This window comes from Durio zibethinus, chromosome 27, assembly GCF_047325235.1.
Source record: "Durio zibethinus cultivar Kanyao isolate XHJ-2024 chromosome 27, ASM4732523v1, whole genome shotgun sequence".
NCBI classification, from domain to species: domain Eukaryota; kingdom Viridiplantae; phylum Streptophyta; class Magnoliopsida; order Malvales; family Malvaceae; genus Durio; species Durio zibethinus.
In genome coordinates this window covers 6,103,133-6,120,053 of record NC_143188.1, presented here as the reverse complement: position 1 = coordinate 6,120,053, position 16,921 = coordinate 6,103,133, and the positions used below count along the sequence as shown (strand labels likewise).

Below are 16,921 nucleotides of genomic sequence, written 5' to 3'. Positions count from 1 at the left end.
TACGACATAAACACGTGTATCTTTAGTTATATTATTTGATTTTTAAGTAATGTTAAACATGACGTACAAGTTAAAGTACAAGAAAAAAAAAGTCAGGTTGATAAGAAAAAATTAGGAGAAGGCCTGACAGAGTATGAACTGTAAACGTAGCCAAATCAACTTATAATTAGGAAAAGATGTGGATTTGTTTTGTTGAAGTGAATCAGTAACTGTTCAATGTAATCCTATTCTCAATCAAAAACATTTCAAGATAGAAAATAGAGGATCACAAATTTCATTTAACTATCGGGTTTTAGCTCATTTTTCTCGTTTCCAAATCTGAATAAGGTTGGGTCAAGGTTAAAATTAGAAAAATGGTAGGTCAAATAAAGGAAATTGTTATGACAACTTACGGGATTTGAGCTTTAAGGAAAGGCCAATTTTAGATTTCTGTTGCACTCTCAATTCCTGTGTATAACCCATGCAAAACTGTTAAACTAAGATTTAAGAAAACGATTAAATTTTTGTCCTACTTCCTGCCCGTTCTGAGCATTTTGCTATTTTGATTATTGTTGTAAATTTGATTAGTAAAAAAAATAGTACTATAAATATATCAATATCTATATCTGAAAATGCCTGCAGTTGTAGCAAGCGGCTCTGGCGACACTCCAGAATATGAAGGCAGGACTACAATCTATGTCCTTGTCTGTGTGACCATAGCAGCTTTTGGAGGCTTGATGTTCGGATATGACATTGGCATTTCAGGTTTTTTTTTATTTATTTTTTTTATAATAAATATCTTCAATTATATTATTAATTAGTTCCAAGGCAATCTTTTCTTCTTTTTGGGCATAATATTTGCGTTAATGATTTCATTTGGATTGTCAGGCGGAGTAACATCCATGGATGACTTCTTAAAAAAATTCTTCCCAACTGTGTATGAAAGGAAACAACATGCTTATGAAAACAACTACTGCAAGTACAATAACCAGTTCCTCCAGTTGTTCACATCTTCCTTGTACCTTGCAGCCCTGGTAGCTAGTTTTGCAGCTTCAAGGGTTTGCTCAAAGGCTGGTAGGAAACCCACCATGCAGATTGCATCAGTTTTCTTCTTGGCCGGTGTCCTTTTGACTGCTGGAGGTCTCAACATTGAAATGATTATTATTGGAAGAATTCTTCTTGGCTGTGGTGTTGGTTTTGCCAATCAAGTAAGAAACATTTAAATGTCCTTTTTTGTTCTTTTAATTAGAGGCTGTTGGTGATTGAATCTTATCACTCCCCTTTTGAATTGTACTATTAATTCTTTATTATTTCAGGCGGTACCACTTTTCTTGTCCGAGTTAGCTCCAGCTAAGATGCGTGGAGCACTCAACATTAGTTTCCAACTCTTCATTACTATTGGAATTTTCGTAGCCAACATGGTAAACTATTTTTCATCAAAAATCCATCCTAATGGATGGAGAATTTCTCTTGCCATTGCCGGTGTCCCTGCTTTGATGCTCTGCTTGGGATCTCTGCTCATTTGTGAGACGCCAACCAGCCTTATTGAACGTTACAAAGTTGAGAAAGGAAGGAAAGTTCTCAGGAAGATCCGTGGTGTCGAAAATGTGGATGATGAGTATGATTCAATTGTACATGCTTGTGAGATGGCAAGGCAAGTGAAAGACCCTTTCCGCAAACTAATGAAGCCAGAAAGCCGACCACCACTAGTCATTGCCATCTTGTTGCAAGTTTTCCAGCAGTTTACTGGAATCAATGCTATCATGTTCTACGCCCCCGTTCTCTTCCAGACGGTGGGATTTGGGAGTGATGCCGCATTGCTTTCATCTGTTATTACTGGTGTTGTCAATGTGTTTAGTACTGTGGTCTCAGTATATCTAGTAGATAAGGCTGGCAGGAGAATTCTGCTACTTGAAGCTTGTGTTCAGATGTTCATTTCCCAGGTTTCAAATCTCATATATCTCCCTAATCTTCATTTCCATTGAAGTTGCCATTATGATTTTGCCCATCAGTAAGTGAAGTTTCTCTAAAAGTTAGTATTTAATTAATGTGTTGCAGACTATTATTGGTGCAGTCCTGTTGAAAGACTTGAAAACCACGGGTGGTAATCTTGGGAAAGGGGAGGCAATTTTTGTAGTGATCCTCGTGTGTGTCTTTGTCATGGGCTTTGCCTGGTCATGGGGGCCTCTTGGTTGGCTAATTCCTAGCGAGACATTCCCTCTAGAGACTAGAACAGCTGGTTTTGCCTTTGCAGTCAGCTCTAACATGCTCTTCACATTCGTCATTGCTCAAGCTTTCCTCTCAATGCTATGCCATATGCAAGCTGGAATCTTCTTCTTCTTTGCTGTCTGGATTATCATCATGGGAATGTTCACATTTTTCTTGTTGCCAGAGACCAAAGGTGTCCCAGTTGATTCAATGGTTGACAAAGTCTGGAAGCAGCATTGGTTCTGGAGCAGTTTCATGGGTCTTGATGACTACAATACTGAAGTTAAGGTTGTCTGATCATTAGGTTTATCTTAAGTTGCTTCATTGCAAGGGTAGAAATGATCAAAGCACAATAAAATTTCTGATTTTATTTCATTTTTTCTTGAAAAATTTACCGCTAATGGGGCAGTACTATTAGACACAACCCAATAGGTTGATGTCTCTGGCAAGCCAGCCTGAAACCAATTTTTGTTGTTGTTTTGAGCTAACCGCATTCTTTTATCGAAAATAAGGAGAAAATAGAGTCCTTTTTCATTTGGTCTAGCGGCCAAGGAGGTTTTATGAGGATATAGAAATTTTGGTTTCAAGCCAGGATCTCCTCCCCTTTCCTCCCTTTTAAGCGTTGCTTTGAATCCAAAAAAAAAAAAAAAAAAAAAAAAAACAGATAACTTCACTGTTTTTACTTTCTAGAAGAATAAAAAAAATTAAGTAATACGGTACGAATAACATATTTAAAATTAATTTATATTCAAATAACATAATATTAAATAATTATATATAAATAATACGATTAGACATAATTATTACATTTATTTAAATAAAAAATATCATTTAAATTAGTACTTAAATAAAAATAATTTAAAAATTAAAAATTTATAATTTATTTAAACATAAAAATAATACGATAAATACGATTATTAATTTATTTCTTATACAAGTTAAAATAATTAAAATTTTTTTAATGTTATAAACGGTATTGTATCTTAAGCGCATTATTACTATTTGATAAATACACAACACGAATAATGTCGTGTCTTAATAATATTGACATGATTGAGATAAAAAATATAATTATACTAAATTTATATATAATTTTTTTGTATTATTTTTATATCATATTATTATATCATATTTAAAATTATCAATACGAGGCTTGTAAACTCGTTGATCATTTTTATAATGTTACATTCACATTGAAATAAGTAATTTCAAACCTATTGATTTTCCTGTTCTCTTTTAATTAGAAACTATGATAATCTTTTTTCCATTCATTGACTATTTGATACTGAAATATATTTACTTCATAAATTTCATTTAAAAAACACTACTTAAATGTTAATCATCATAACCAACTTAAAAATTATGGAAAATCACATTTAAGCATTTGATTCAATTGAATGTTACATGATTTTTTTTCTTAAAAAATAGGGCTTGAATTCCATTTCCCAAATTAATAGATAAATGGAAACATTTAAATATTTATGGTCAATGTCATAAATAATCTTGAAACTAAAATAAAATATTTAATGTAATACTTGAACTTTAAAAGTTTTTTATATGGTACATAAATTATAAATTTATTAACCAATGTGATACTTACAACGTGACTAACTTTATATGATAACACATGATAAATAAACAATCTTTTAAGTATCACATTAGTTAATAAATTTATAATTAATGTATTATGTTAAAAAATTTTAAAATTCAGATATTATATTAAATATTTCTCTATAATTTTGGAATCATTCATAATATTAACCCAAATATTCATAACATTAATTAAAAATATGCTACTAATTTTTTTTTTGTTTTATGAAAAGTAGAAAATAAATACTTTCCTCTTAAAATATAGGTGAAAGGAAAAACAATTTGACTAAATGTTATTATCTATCATATAGCTCAGTAAACCAAAATGAAAATAACCACAAGAATAGTATTTACCTCTTCATACTACCATAAAAATAATTTTAGACAATGGTTTTCCTCTCATGACTTATCGTTATCCATAGTTATCCTATTAACATGACTCAAAAAGATAAAAGCAAGTTTGATAACTCTTTTAGTAACTAAATCTAAATGGATTCATCCTTAAATGGAAGCAACATATCATTAATGTCTTAATGAATTCCAAACCCCAAATTCTTGCCATTATCACCAACAATGTTATTGTTTTATATTGAACTAGCTTATGACCCATGTGATGCATGAATTAATTTATTTATTTAATTTAAAATTATAATTATAAAATGATATTAAATTTTAAATAAATATATGAACAAAATATAAAGGTATTATTCAAAAATATTAAATTCCTTATTTTTTGAAAGTTTTAAGTAAAAATGGATGATCAGTTTCTTCATAAACTATTTTCAAATTTTGTATAATTATCAAATTTAAACTTGAAAATAATGCATTTAAATTTACAAAATGATAGAAAGTCTTGAAAAATAAATACTTTCCTAGGCTTAAGGATATAAATTGGCTAATGCTTAAAGATATAACGAAATACAAATGAATTAAATTATCATTCATAATTAAAAATATATAATTTCATTTTCATTTTAACTATTTTGTCTTTTATATTTAAATATCCATACTTAATGAAAAAAAATCTTATATTAGAAAATTAAAGAAAATAATATTTTTTTATTATTTGAACAATTTGATTCAAAAAGTAAAAAAGTTGTTGATACTATAGAAAATTGTCTTCAAAAGTCTTATAAAAAGAAAAAAAAAAAACTTTTCGTCTCCATCTCAATGTTAAGTTATTAATATAAGATGATAAAGTTTAGTAGTAAAGTAGATATACTTATCATCTTATAAAGATTAATATTTTCAATAAATAAAAGCAAGTGGTATTATATCATTTCCATAATTTACATTTTTACTTGTACTACAATAGTGTACCCAACTTAATCTTTTCACTCATGCATTTCATGGATACAATATTTAGCAATACAAAACAAACAAAATAACCTCATGTAGGATTATTTTACTGTTACATTGTAAAAATCAAAGGCATCTCAAGTTTTAACATCAAAGCAAACATATATTAATTCTTACTTTTTACAGTAATCTAGTTAAACAAAATGCAGTATTTAAATATTGCCATTATAATTTTTATTGATTTTTACCTAATAAAATTATTGTTCTATTTAATGGGATGCTCGATTTTGAAGTTCCATTTCCCTTAACTTAATATAGGATCTATTATTCCTGAAAGCATATTCTAAAAGAAAGGCCATTATAGTGCAAAAATCCTATAAATTAATGGCAAAACTATAATTATTGATCAAGTAGAATGAAATTGGTAAGAGAACTTTTGTTACATTACTATTTTTTTTTAGAGAGAATATCAAACGTCGACGAAAACCCTTAAAGTTTTGGATTGGGTGTTTTGTAATTAACATACTTTTCAACCGTTAATTAGTTGCTAAGAATCAAAATAATAATTTACCAAAATCAAAAAAGAATATGTACAACTGGTAATGAATGAAAGAGATGAAGATGATATTTTATTTGATACAAGTACGACTAATACCATTACTATGTGCAATTGATGGACTAAATAAGTAATATGAGAAATTCAACACAAGAATATTTCATCGAGGTGGAAGATAGCATCTATTAAACAGTGAAATAAATGATATTTGGTCTTTTAAAATTTATTAGAAAATTTATAAAAATAAATTTATATTTAAAATTTTTAAATTTAAAATAGATATATTTAGATTGTTAAAGATATATTTAAATTATATATTTTTAAAAAGAGATCATATATCTAGACTGTTAGAGATAAATCTAAATTATATATATTTTTTAAATTTAAAAATAGATATATAGATGGTTTAATAGTTCATTTTAAAAAAGAAATAACAAAATTATTGATTTTATTCTAAATGTATTTGAAAAAAGTGAGTTTGGGATAAATTATATTTGATTTAAATTAAAATAAAACTCTTGAAATATTAAAATAAATCTAATTTTTAAACTTTCAAATACTTCTTTTAAAAAATAATTATTGAATGAGATTATTTGGTTAAAAATTTAAATTTAATTATTATCTTACATGTAAAAAATATAGGTTATCATTATAAATATCCATGTGCTATATCTTATTAGGTACCTATGTATTTTGTAATATAATATATATATATATATATATATATATCTTAGATGAGAAATGGTATCTCCAAATTCTTACCATTATTAATTACATTGTTATCTAGTCAATTTTAGACACAATACGAAAAAAATATAAAAACCACACAATTTAAAATTTTAGCAAAAATCATATATGAATTTAATAAAAAAATATAAATTTTATATTTGACATATTAAAATAAATTGTAACATGATAATTTTCATTTTTCATACATATTAAATATGAAATAAATAAACATATATACACGAATTATTAAATCTACCTACAAATTTCATAGTCCAAAATCAATTCAATTGTGCCATGAACATAATTCTAATTGCTTAATTTCTAGCAAACCATTTTTTTCTTTGCGTTTTAGTATTCAGATTTTTTGAGGTTTTTGGTTGACAAGTCGAAGAAGGTAAAAAGATGAGTGCAGAAAATGACTACCCATTAAAAAGCACTCTTTATTTTGTATGATGTTGGATTTTTGCAACTTTTAGTAGATTTATGATTGGTTGCAACAATGGAAGTTTTGGTTTATCACATTTTTCTATTATGTATCTAATTTGCAATCTCATGAGTTGCTTACTTTTCTTTATAACTTTTAAAAAAATTATTAAAAGATAAAGTTACTTGTGGAGAAATATCATTTATGTTTTCATGATGAGATAGAGAAATAAGTGTGGAAGGTTCGTGTATGAAAAATTGGTAGTGTTGGATATATAATGGATAGAGCTAGCCATGATTTTTCTTATTCTCAGTTTTATAACATGCTGATGATGGAATTGTATTTGTGGCTTGTAGTTAACCTAATAGTATTACTTTTATTTTATTTTTTATTTTTATATAAGAAAAACATATTATGATAGTTTAAACCCAATAAGGTTACTCGAAGAGGAGTTCATTGACAAGAGAATTATTGAGAAGCTATTGGTTTGTTTCTCCAAAAAGTTTGAGTAAAATATCTTGCTAGGAGCATTTTATAGTCAAAAGGGTATAATATATTTTTTTTCATAAAAAAAGTGACTCAATATCGGCCTAGGGTCATTTTAGTTATTTGATCCAAGCTGACAGGATAAGCTAACCATATTCCTTGAAATCCACATCAGCTCAATTAACTTCACATCATACTCGACAATATGCAAATATGTGACTTGTCATCTTTCTATTATGTGTCCCTTTGCCATATTAGGTTGGGTCGACTCTGCCAACCTTAAACCCAACTCCAAAAATCGAATCACTGAGATTCGAATACCTCCATTCTCAAGTATAAATACCCTTCTCCTTTTAGGTATGGGTAATTAATTTTTTTACTCTTTCTCTAGATTCCCCCCCTTTTTTTTCGAACACTAATTTGAGCATCAAAACACAAACATTAGAACCACTTTAGCCTTTGTTCTTGAATGATCTCTAATCTCTATTGGTTTTAGGTCTTTATCTTCTATCAAGAGCTCGACACCAACATTTTGGCAGACTAAATAGAAGGAACACTTAGCTAAGCTCATAATCCCTTTAAGAAAGAGAACTACCAAAGAGAGAGATCATCCCATTACAATTGGAGCTGATACTCAGCTCAACGAACCCAATCTAGATCAACCTGCACATGCTGCACCCATATTAGAACAATTTAAGGGCCTAACCCAACAACTACAATCCTTTAATGAACTTATCTAGAACATAACACCTCCACGAACCTCTAAGAAACTTATAGCCATAACCCAAAGCCTCCAAACCCAGAAACTGTTAACCTATGAAGACAATAAGGTTGACTCATCTGCCCTAGATGAAGAAAAAAACCCTAAAAAATTATTATCTGACTAACTTCAAAAGCTAAAAAACTAAACAACCACCTTGAAACACTGAGCTAACAAAGACCTAGAAGCTTAAATAAAAACAATGAAAAAAGATCTCAGGAACAAGACTTCAGTATCTGATGACAAGTTCAAATTCCTTGAAACCTCACCTTTTACTGAAGATATAAATTGAGCTCTTGCCCCTAAAGGCTTCAAAATGCCTATTATTGAAACTTATGATGGCATTACTGATATTTTTTATCATCTCAAATTTTTTAGGACAAACATCCTAATTAAGGGACTGATGAACCGTTTACATGCAGAGGTTTCACTACCATGCTAAAAAAGGCAGCTCAATTTTGTTATTCTTACCTCGAGTATAGGTTAATAACTTTTGTCAAATAGCTTAGTAACTTATTCTTGACACATTTTATAAGTAGTCATCGAATAAAAAAGATGGCTTAAGCTTAATGTTGGACAAACAAAAACATAGGGAATCTATGAAAGCATATGTGATGCATTTTAACATTGAGGCTTTTCAAGTCAAGGACTTAAAGCAAGCTATAATTGTGAAAGCTTTGACCAATGGGGTTAAAAAAATGAAAAAAGAATATCCTTTAAACTCTCATTGGAACCACTAAAGACTTTGATTGACTTGCTCCTAATAGTGGAAAAATACATTAATTTTGAAGTTACAATAGGGAACAATCGAGGTGAGAGAGGGATTTCCTCACTTTAAAATCAAGCTCTCTACTTCTAATGGGGTAGGAAAGGTTAGAGAAAACTAATCTATGGCTAAAAAATGCTATGTAACTACCATGAAAAAAAAAGACTTAAGATCTATCAATTATAAGCTTAGCCAACAAAGGGAAAATGCAAGACAAGGTAGATTCAAAAGTTAAAGTACTGCAAGAAGAAAACCAATGTGATGGTAAAAAAATAACAATATACTAGAAATAGATGAGGAAATGAAAACATAGCTCTTTTAAGAGCCAAGGTCCTAACCAAGCTCTTAAGCTTAAAACTTGTAAAAGTTTAAGACTTGTAAATAAGCAAATTTGTGCATAAAACTAAGCTATTAAGCTGCACTGAGCTAGAAATTACATTGTGAATACTATATGTCAATTATAGAAAATTTTATTGTTTACAACTCAAACTTAACATCTCAATGCATCTTTAAGTTCATATCAAAAAATTAAATTAATAAGTTTAATTAGAAGGACAAACAAATTCATATCGAAAAAGAGATCATTGATTAAAGATAAAAATATTGAAACACTAATCTCATCCTAACCTGAATGAGCAAAAAGGAATCATTGATCAAAGACCAAAAATCGATCTTAACCAATTTGAGCAAGTCAAAAACCTCATACATGCTCTTTTCTTCCTAGCATGACCTAGAAATATGCATGCAAATTGACTCTAAGCTCAACCAGAAAAATGAACTAATTCAACTACTTAGAAGTAATGCCAACCTCTTCATATGGACCCTTTTAGACATGTTAGGCATAAGCCATTTGAAAATTATGCATAGATTGAACACTGATTCATATACAAAACCATTTTAGCAAAAGAAGTGATGTTTTTCCCCTGAAAGACAAAAAGTTATAGAGAAAGGGGTTAGAAAATTGTTAAAAGTTGAATTCATCATATAAGTCTTTTACTATTAATAAATAGCTAATATGGTCATGGTAAAGAAACATAATGGCAAATGGAGGATATTTATGGACTTTATTGACCTAAATAGGGCATGCCTTAATGATAGCTTTCCTTTACCGAGCATAAATCGGCTAGTAGATGATAATGGTGAGTGCGATCTCCTTAGTTTCATGAAAGCCTACTTTGGTTATAATTAGAGAAAGTTGTTGAAAAAGGATGAGGAAAAAATAGTATTTACGACGAAGAATCGCTTGTATTGCTAAGGGTGATGCCATTTGGCCTAAAAAATGCGAGAACTGCTTATCAAAGACTTGTAAATAAAATATTTAAGGACCAAATAAATCGCATATGAAAGTATTTGTGCATGACATAATTGTTAAAAGTAAAAGCTCTTATGAACACGTAAAAGACTTCAAAGAGACACCTTATAGAAGTATAATATGAAGTTGTACCCAAGCAAATGTGCTTTTAGAGTCACTTTGACTAAGTTTTTAGGATACATGATACACTAGAGAGGCATAAAAGTTAATCTAAAGAATGTTTAAGCCATAGTAGATATAAAGCCATTGACTTTAATAAAAGAAGTGTAGTGGCTAACAAGAAAAATAGCAACCTTAAGTCGATTTATGTCTAGATCGATAGATCGGTACTTGCCTTTCTTCAAGATATTTAAGAATATCTCAGACTTCTAATGGACACCACAATACCAACAAGCTTTTAAAGAGCTTAAATAATTTCTTTCCTTATCACCCATATTTTCAAAATTGGGATCGAATGAACCATTGCACTTGTACATAGCAAAATTCGACTAGGCCATCAGCTTGGCACTGGTAATAGAGATCCGACTAGGCTATCAACTTGGCACTGGTAATAGAGGAGAAAAAAAAGTAAAGAAATGTATATTTCATTAGTAAAGTTTTAATAGGAGCTGAACTGAACTATTAAAAAATAAAAAACTAGCCTATGATGTTGTGACGACATCCAGAAAACTAAGGCCATATTTACAATCCATACCATAAACATGTTGTAGACACTAAATTTGTCCAACTTTTTAGTTGAGTCTCGTATTAAAATTCACCACGAGTATTGGGTTTTCAGACCCAGGCCTGATTTCAATTTGACTGGGTTTTAGGCTCGATTTTGACTCAACTGGGCTCTAGGCCCGATTTTAATTCAATTGGGTTTCAGGCCCAATCTGATTCAATCAGGCTTAAAGCCCAATCTCATTATTTAAGCCAAAAACATATTTACATTTTATTTATTATTATTATTTTTACTTTAATATTTATTAATTAAACAAAAATATAATAAAAATTAATTTAAAAAAAATAAAAAGTAGAGTGATCGGTGTTTGGCACTGTCGTCGGCCCCATACAACCACCATTGCCTAGTCCCATTAGACCAACCACCCCTATCCAATCCCATCAGACCAGTCACCTTTGTGACCAGCCATTAGACCGACCACCAAACCAGTCACCAGACCAGCCACCCCTTTACCAGAGCCCTACAACCACTTCTACAGTTGTTCCTACAACCACTCCCTACAGCCTCTAGACCACCTACTATCCCAAACACAAACCCAACCCTGTAAAGAACCCAGCTTTATCCTCTTTCAGTCTCTCTGAACTTTTAGACACAGAAATACACACCCAGAGACCCAATTCCCCTCCACCTAGAAACCCTAATTCCCTACATTCAAAAATCTTCAAACCCATACCCAAAACCCAAATACAAAAAAAAAAAAAAACAAAAAAAAAGAGAAACATAGAATAATAATACAGTCATCTTCATAGGGAGGAACCTCAACGCCAAAGCACTCCGTAAAAAAAAAGTTAGTTTGTTTAAAAAAAAAAAGGAGAACAAAATCTTCAAAGCTCGATTTATTCACATCAAGGCGGTTTTTGGTAAAAAAGATGTTGGATTTGAAAAGAGGAAGGCGAGGAGAGCTTCAGGGAGCTCTTTTCATTTTTCGATCATCGACGACCATCGACGACCACTGACAAACACCGACGACAATGAATCTCAACGGTGACTGATGTGGCGGCACTACGTCAGATTTCGGCCAAGGCTGGAGAGAATCCCTAAGCTCTAGAACTTTTTTTTTTTTGAAAAAAAGAGGAAAATGATCTAAAAAAAAGTTGGCTTTTATATAAAAAAAAGCCCAAAACAACTTCGTCTGGACCAGGAAGGATCCGCATATGCCTGTGACCTAACCCACTGACCCGGCTCCTTCAACAGCTCTGAATCGGTTTAATAAGACCAGACCGAACCACTCCTAAATCGATTCAATCAAACTGCGTGCCAAACTAAAAAAATTTTTGATACAGTTGAACTGCCATTGACCTGACCGTTGACAGGTCCGATTCAGGTAGAAAACTTTTTTTTTTGAATTTTTTTATATTATTTTTGTTATTTTAAATTTTACTATTAATGTTTATACATGATAAAATGTTTAAATGTGTTAAAATAAATTTTGTTGTCTTTTATAATAGTAATAATAAAAATAAACCATGAATTCAAACTTTTGAATAATAAATAAAATAAATAAATAAATAAAAACTAAAAATGCTTAAATAATAATAATAATAGTAATAATCTAAGAAAAAAATAGAATAGGATAATATATTCATTATTTTTCCTACCTAGATGTTAGAGGGAATAAAAACCTCAAACTCTAAAATATAATTCTGCTTAGATATTGGGGATTATATTAAAAAGTATAATAATAATAATAATAATAATAAGATTAATAAAAAAAAAACTACTACTAATAATAATAAATTTTCATTAAAATATAAAAATAAAATATAAAAAAATTTTAATTAATTTTCAAAAATCATAAAAATCAAACTTGCTCTGAAAGTTCGCCTAGATATTAGGGATTTTTAGAGATGATCGTGTTTTTTTAAAAATTAAAAATAAAGATATTAAATAATAAAAAAATAATAATAAATAATAAAATCTCCAAACCCTAAAATCGAAACCCTAAAACCTTTAAATCCTAAAATCGAAAGCACTAACCTTAAACCCTCCAAACCTTAAAATCAAATCTCTAAAACATCGAAACCCTAAAATTGAAACCCTAAATTCAAAACCCAAAATTGAAACCCAAAAATCCACAAACCCAAACCCTAAATTCCAGTCCCTAAACACTAAACCCTAAAATCAAACCCTAAATCCTTTAAACCCTAAAATTAAAACCCCAAACCTTAAACCCTAAAATTGAAACCCTAAAATCCAAAATCCCAAACCCTAAATTCCAAAACCTAAAAATTCAAAAGTCTAAAGACCCAAATTTGATACGCATTTTTGAATCTTCAAAATCTTGAAACCCGAACCTTTAAAACCTTGACTTAAGCTCTAACCAAAACCATCTCAAAATCCTAAGGACATGTGTAAAAATCTTACTTAAAGTAATTTATTCTCGAATGCCGTCTAAATGATGGGGTATTTAAGAAACTTTATTTCATTAAGTTTTTTATGCTTGTTCTTAATTTGGCTTAACAATGGGATTAAAACTTAAAAAAAAAAGATAATAGTAAATTGGGATCTTAAATATAAACAATTGGACCTAAGCTCTACCTAGATGTTGGAAAGTCAAGGTGGTCTCATTATATTTAAGAATCCATTTTTTTAAAATTGCATTTATCATCTGGCATAATATCCATGGGCATACATGCATCACTATATTATTGTTGACGCTCATTTCGTGTTTCTTTGTCTTTAATTTGTATTTGTTACCTAATAATTCCATTATTTACTTTCTCTTATAAAATGTTTTACAAGATAAAAATATATATTTTTGAAGTTGTGATGTTGTAAAATAAAACAAAAATAACATTTCGAAGGAAATAATTCTTGGATTCTGCCTAGATGTTGGAGAGTCACCAATAATTATCTTTCACAAAAAGTGTTATTTTTTATTTTAAGGAATATTGTGTTAAATCTTAAGTGAAAAGAGTTATTTTAAATTCTGCCTAGATGTTGGAGAATTTTAAGATAATTCTTTAACTTAAAGATTTCTTCAATATTCCTAAAAAAGAATTGTAACCAAAATTTATTTTTTTAAAATAAAGGGAATTAGTGTTAAATTTCAAATTGAAACCATTTTTATCTAATACCAAAAATAGTGCATAATTAAATGGTACCAATTTATGGGCATTGTAGGGGTGCTAATACTTCCCTACATGTAACCAACTCTTGAGCCTAACCTAGTTTTTCGTAGACCAAAATTTATCTTTTTAATAAACTTTAAACCTGTTTTTATAATTTTATTAAAAAGATAAACTTTTAGGTAACCAATCACATCCTAACAAAGATTGGTGGCGACTCCCCTTTTATTTTTTTTGATCTTAAAAGACTTTACGTTTGACGATCCCAAAACTATTACGATAGCTTGGCAACTCTGTTGGAGACTTTTGAGAGTCAAGCCAAATTTTAATTATGTGTTATTAATAGTAGTTGGATTTAATTGGTTTTATCGATATTTAATTTAATTCTCTTTAATTTTTCAAAATATATACGCATAAAAGTTAATAGATAAAAAAAATTATATGATAGTTGTTACTTTATTTTTATTCTTTGTTTATAATTTATTTATGTTACTTTGATTAATGCTTACTTCGCACACATTTTGTATATTCATTCACATGCATGAGTTCTAGACCCGGACTTTATTCCTTTTAGGAGGAAGTGAAGTAGCTACGCTCTCGTAAGGTAATAACATTCACATTTGCTAGCGAAACACTTCCACTCATATTGAACCATTTTCGTTAGTAGCCGTTAATGGGTGAGGATCGGGGAACCTTACTAGTCTATAATAAATGATGATGTGAGAAATGGTCTGGGAACCTTTAGACACATAAGCCTTAAACCAGCATATAGTGAGCCGTAAGACCCAATTTAAGATAGAGCTATGCCGTCATTCTTTAAAAAATTACCTAAAAATAGGACATTATGTATATTTTGTTCTGCTATATACTTGTTTGTTTGTTTTACTTATTTATTTGCTTGTTTTATGGACTTGCTATTCTTGTTTGTTTGTTGATTTACTTATTTATTTATTTGCTTGTTTTATTGACTTGTTTAATTTTTTTTGTTTCTTTCAATTTTTGCTACATGCATCATATAGGTATTATATTTCTTAAGGGGTAGCATTTTAGACCAATCTTCAGTAAAAAAACTTTCAAGAAACCTACAGGGATGTCATCCGTGTGTAAGAGCTACTTAAAGATTAAGAGCCAATTAGAAAGTACTCAGGAGAAAAAAAGAGATTGTTCAGTTAATGGTCATATATCGGTGCTACCACAGTCAGTGCATATGGATCTCAGTCAGAATGATATATCAAAATTGAAAGCTATTTGAAAACAATGAGGAACAGAGAGAAAAAAAATCTTTTTCTAAGAAATATAGAGATGTGGCATTGCTTATATTGGTAAAGATTAATGAACAACTGATGGGAGCTGCAGTATAATTCTAGGATCCATCTTATCGATGCTTCATGTTCAACCAAGAAGACTTGACCCCCACGATTGAAGAATATTCATCTTTACTTCGAATAGAGTATGTAAATCAAGATAAGATCTATTGGAAGGAGCAGAAGACTAGTAGATATAAAAAGAAGTTAGCCAAGATTATGCAAATGGGGGTTGAAGAGATAGACGAGCACAAGAAAGAAAAGAACGGGGTTGAGACTATTCCATCAGCTTTTTTCTTTGAATATATAAAGAAGTATATTGATACTGATTAGGGGTTAGATGTATTTGCTTTGGTCGTGTATAGATTGATGATATTTCTTAAGGTATTAGGATATATAAAAGCATTAGTGGTTGATTTTTTGAACAATTGGATAAAGGCATAAATCTTTCACCAACTATATTAGCGGAGACCATTAGATCACTTAATTTTTGTCGAATGAAAGGTGAAGGGCGATTTATAGGGTGTGCTCAGTTACTTTTTGTTTAGCTTAAAAGTCACTTTTGGGGAAAAGAAAAGATATCATTTCGATCATTCTCTGTTCATTTCATTCTCATCAAGGAGTTTGTTGCCAAAGAATGGAGGAAGGATTGGACAAAAGGTCAATGGATGTCATTCTTTCTAGAGCTCACTAGTAAGGATGTAACATGGAGGGCACCATGGATGCTTCCTATGGCCATCTTGTATAGTTGTGGAGACGAGTCATAGGTACCTTTTTTAGGAATATGAAGGGCAGTGAGTTATGCACCCTTTATGGTTCAAAGATAATATGACTTATGACAGTTCATCCCTATGACTCATAGACTCAGTTCACTCGAGTTTGATTATGGGGCACATAGTTATGTGAAAAAAGTTCATGAAATTATTAAAGCATGAAAGCAGGTCATCCGAATGAGCCCAACTAGATTTACATATAATGTTGTGAAAAGTTACCTTGCATGGATGATGAAAATGGTTAACGAAATTAAGCCTCTACTAGTCGATGTTTCAAAAAAACTACCAACTTTTATTTCAGACCCAATACTGTCAACTTTTGAGATCGTTTAACGAGAGTTCGAGATTGAAAGAAAAAAGTTAGAGAAAGAAAAAATGGCCATGATGGATCAGGTTAACCAACTGAAATATGTTTTGATGATAAAAGATGATACAGTACAGAAGTTAACCAAGGAACGAAAGGTATTGACAGAAGATCTGTAAAACCTACATTAAGAAAATAAGAAATTAAGAGTGGATAGTAGACCTTCGAAGGGATCCAAGAAGGACATGTAAGAATTAAGAGAAATGGTGGAATATTGGAATAATAAAGCTTGAAAGAACAAATAAGTGATCTTTACACTCACCAAAGAATAGCACACGTGGGAAAAAAAGTTTTTGGGAGTTTTTGAAAAGATGGTCAAATGCCAAAAAAAAAAAAGAAAAGTTAAAGGCCGAACTAAGGAAGGAACAGAATAGGAATTTTGATTTACAAGATAAGAAAAGAGTTTTAGAGCAAGAATTAATGAGTCTGGAGCTTCAGTTAACCAATAATCAGAACCGCATAGACAAGATTTCAACTGAATGGTAAGAAATGAAGGATTACTGGGTCCATACTTACAACATGAAAGTGAATGCTTGAGAGATGTAGAAAGTGAAAAGTTTAGGGAAAGTAATATATAGA

At 30.1% G+C, this 16,921-nt stretch overlaps 1 protein-coding gene across 1 annotated transcript; it reads left to right on the top strand.

Moving 5' to 3' along the window:
• Window positions 1-506: 506 nt before the first annotated feature.
• Window positions 507-2,752, top strand: LOC111279774 (sugar transport protein 8-like). The gene is made up of 4 exons (XM_022866804.2): window positions 507-744; window positions 868-1,187; window positions 1,296-1,922; window positions 2,038-2,752. Exons 1-4 carry the CDS (start codon window positions 612-614, stop codon window positions 2,482-2,484), a joined length of 1,527 nt encoding a protein of 508 aa, XP_022722539.1. The 5' UTR covers window positions 507-611; the 3' UTR covers window positions 2,485-2,752.
• The last annotated feature ends 14,169 nt before the right edge of the window (window positions 2,753-16,921 follow it).

Coding starts and splice junctions, on each gene's coding strand:
- LOC111279774 (XM_022866804.2), top strand. CDS start 612: ATGCCTGCAGTTGTAGCAAGCGGCTCTGGCGACACTCCAGAATATGAA. Junction 1,188..1,295: donor GTGTTGGTTTTGCCAATCAA/GTAAGAAACATT, acceptor TTATTATTTCAG/GCGGTACCACTTTTCTTGTC. Junction 1,923..2,037: donor TTCAGATGTTCATTTCCCAG/GTTTCAAATCTC, acceptor AATGTGTTGCAG/ACTATTATTGGTGCAGTCCT.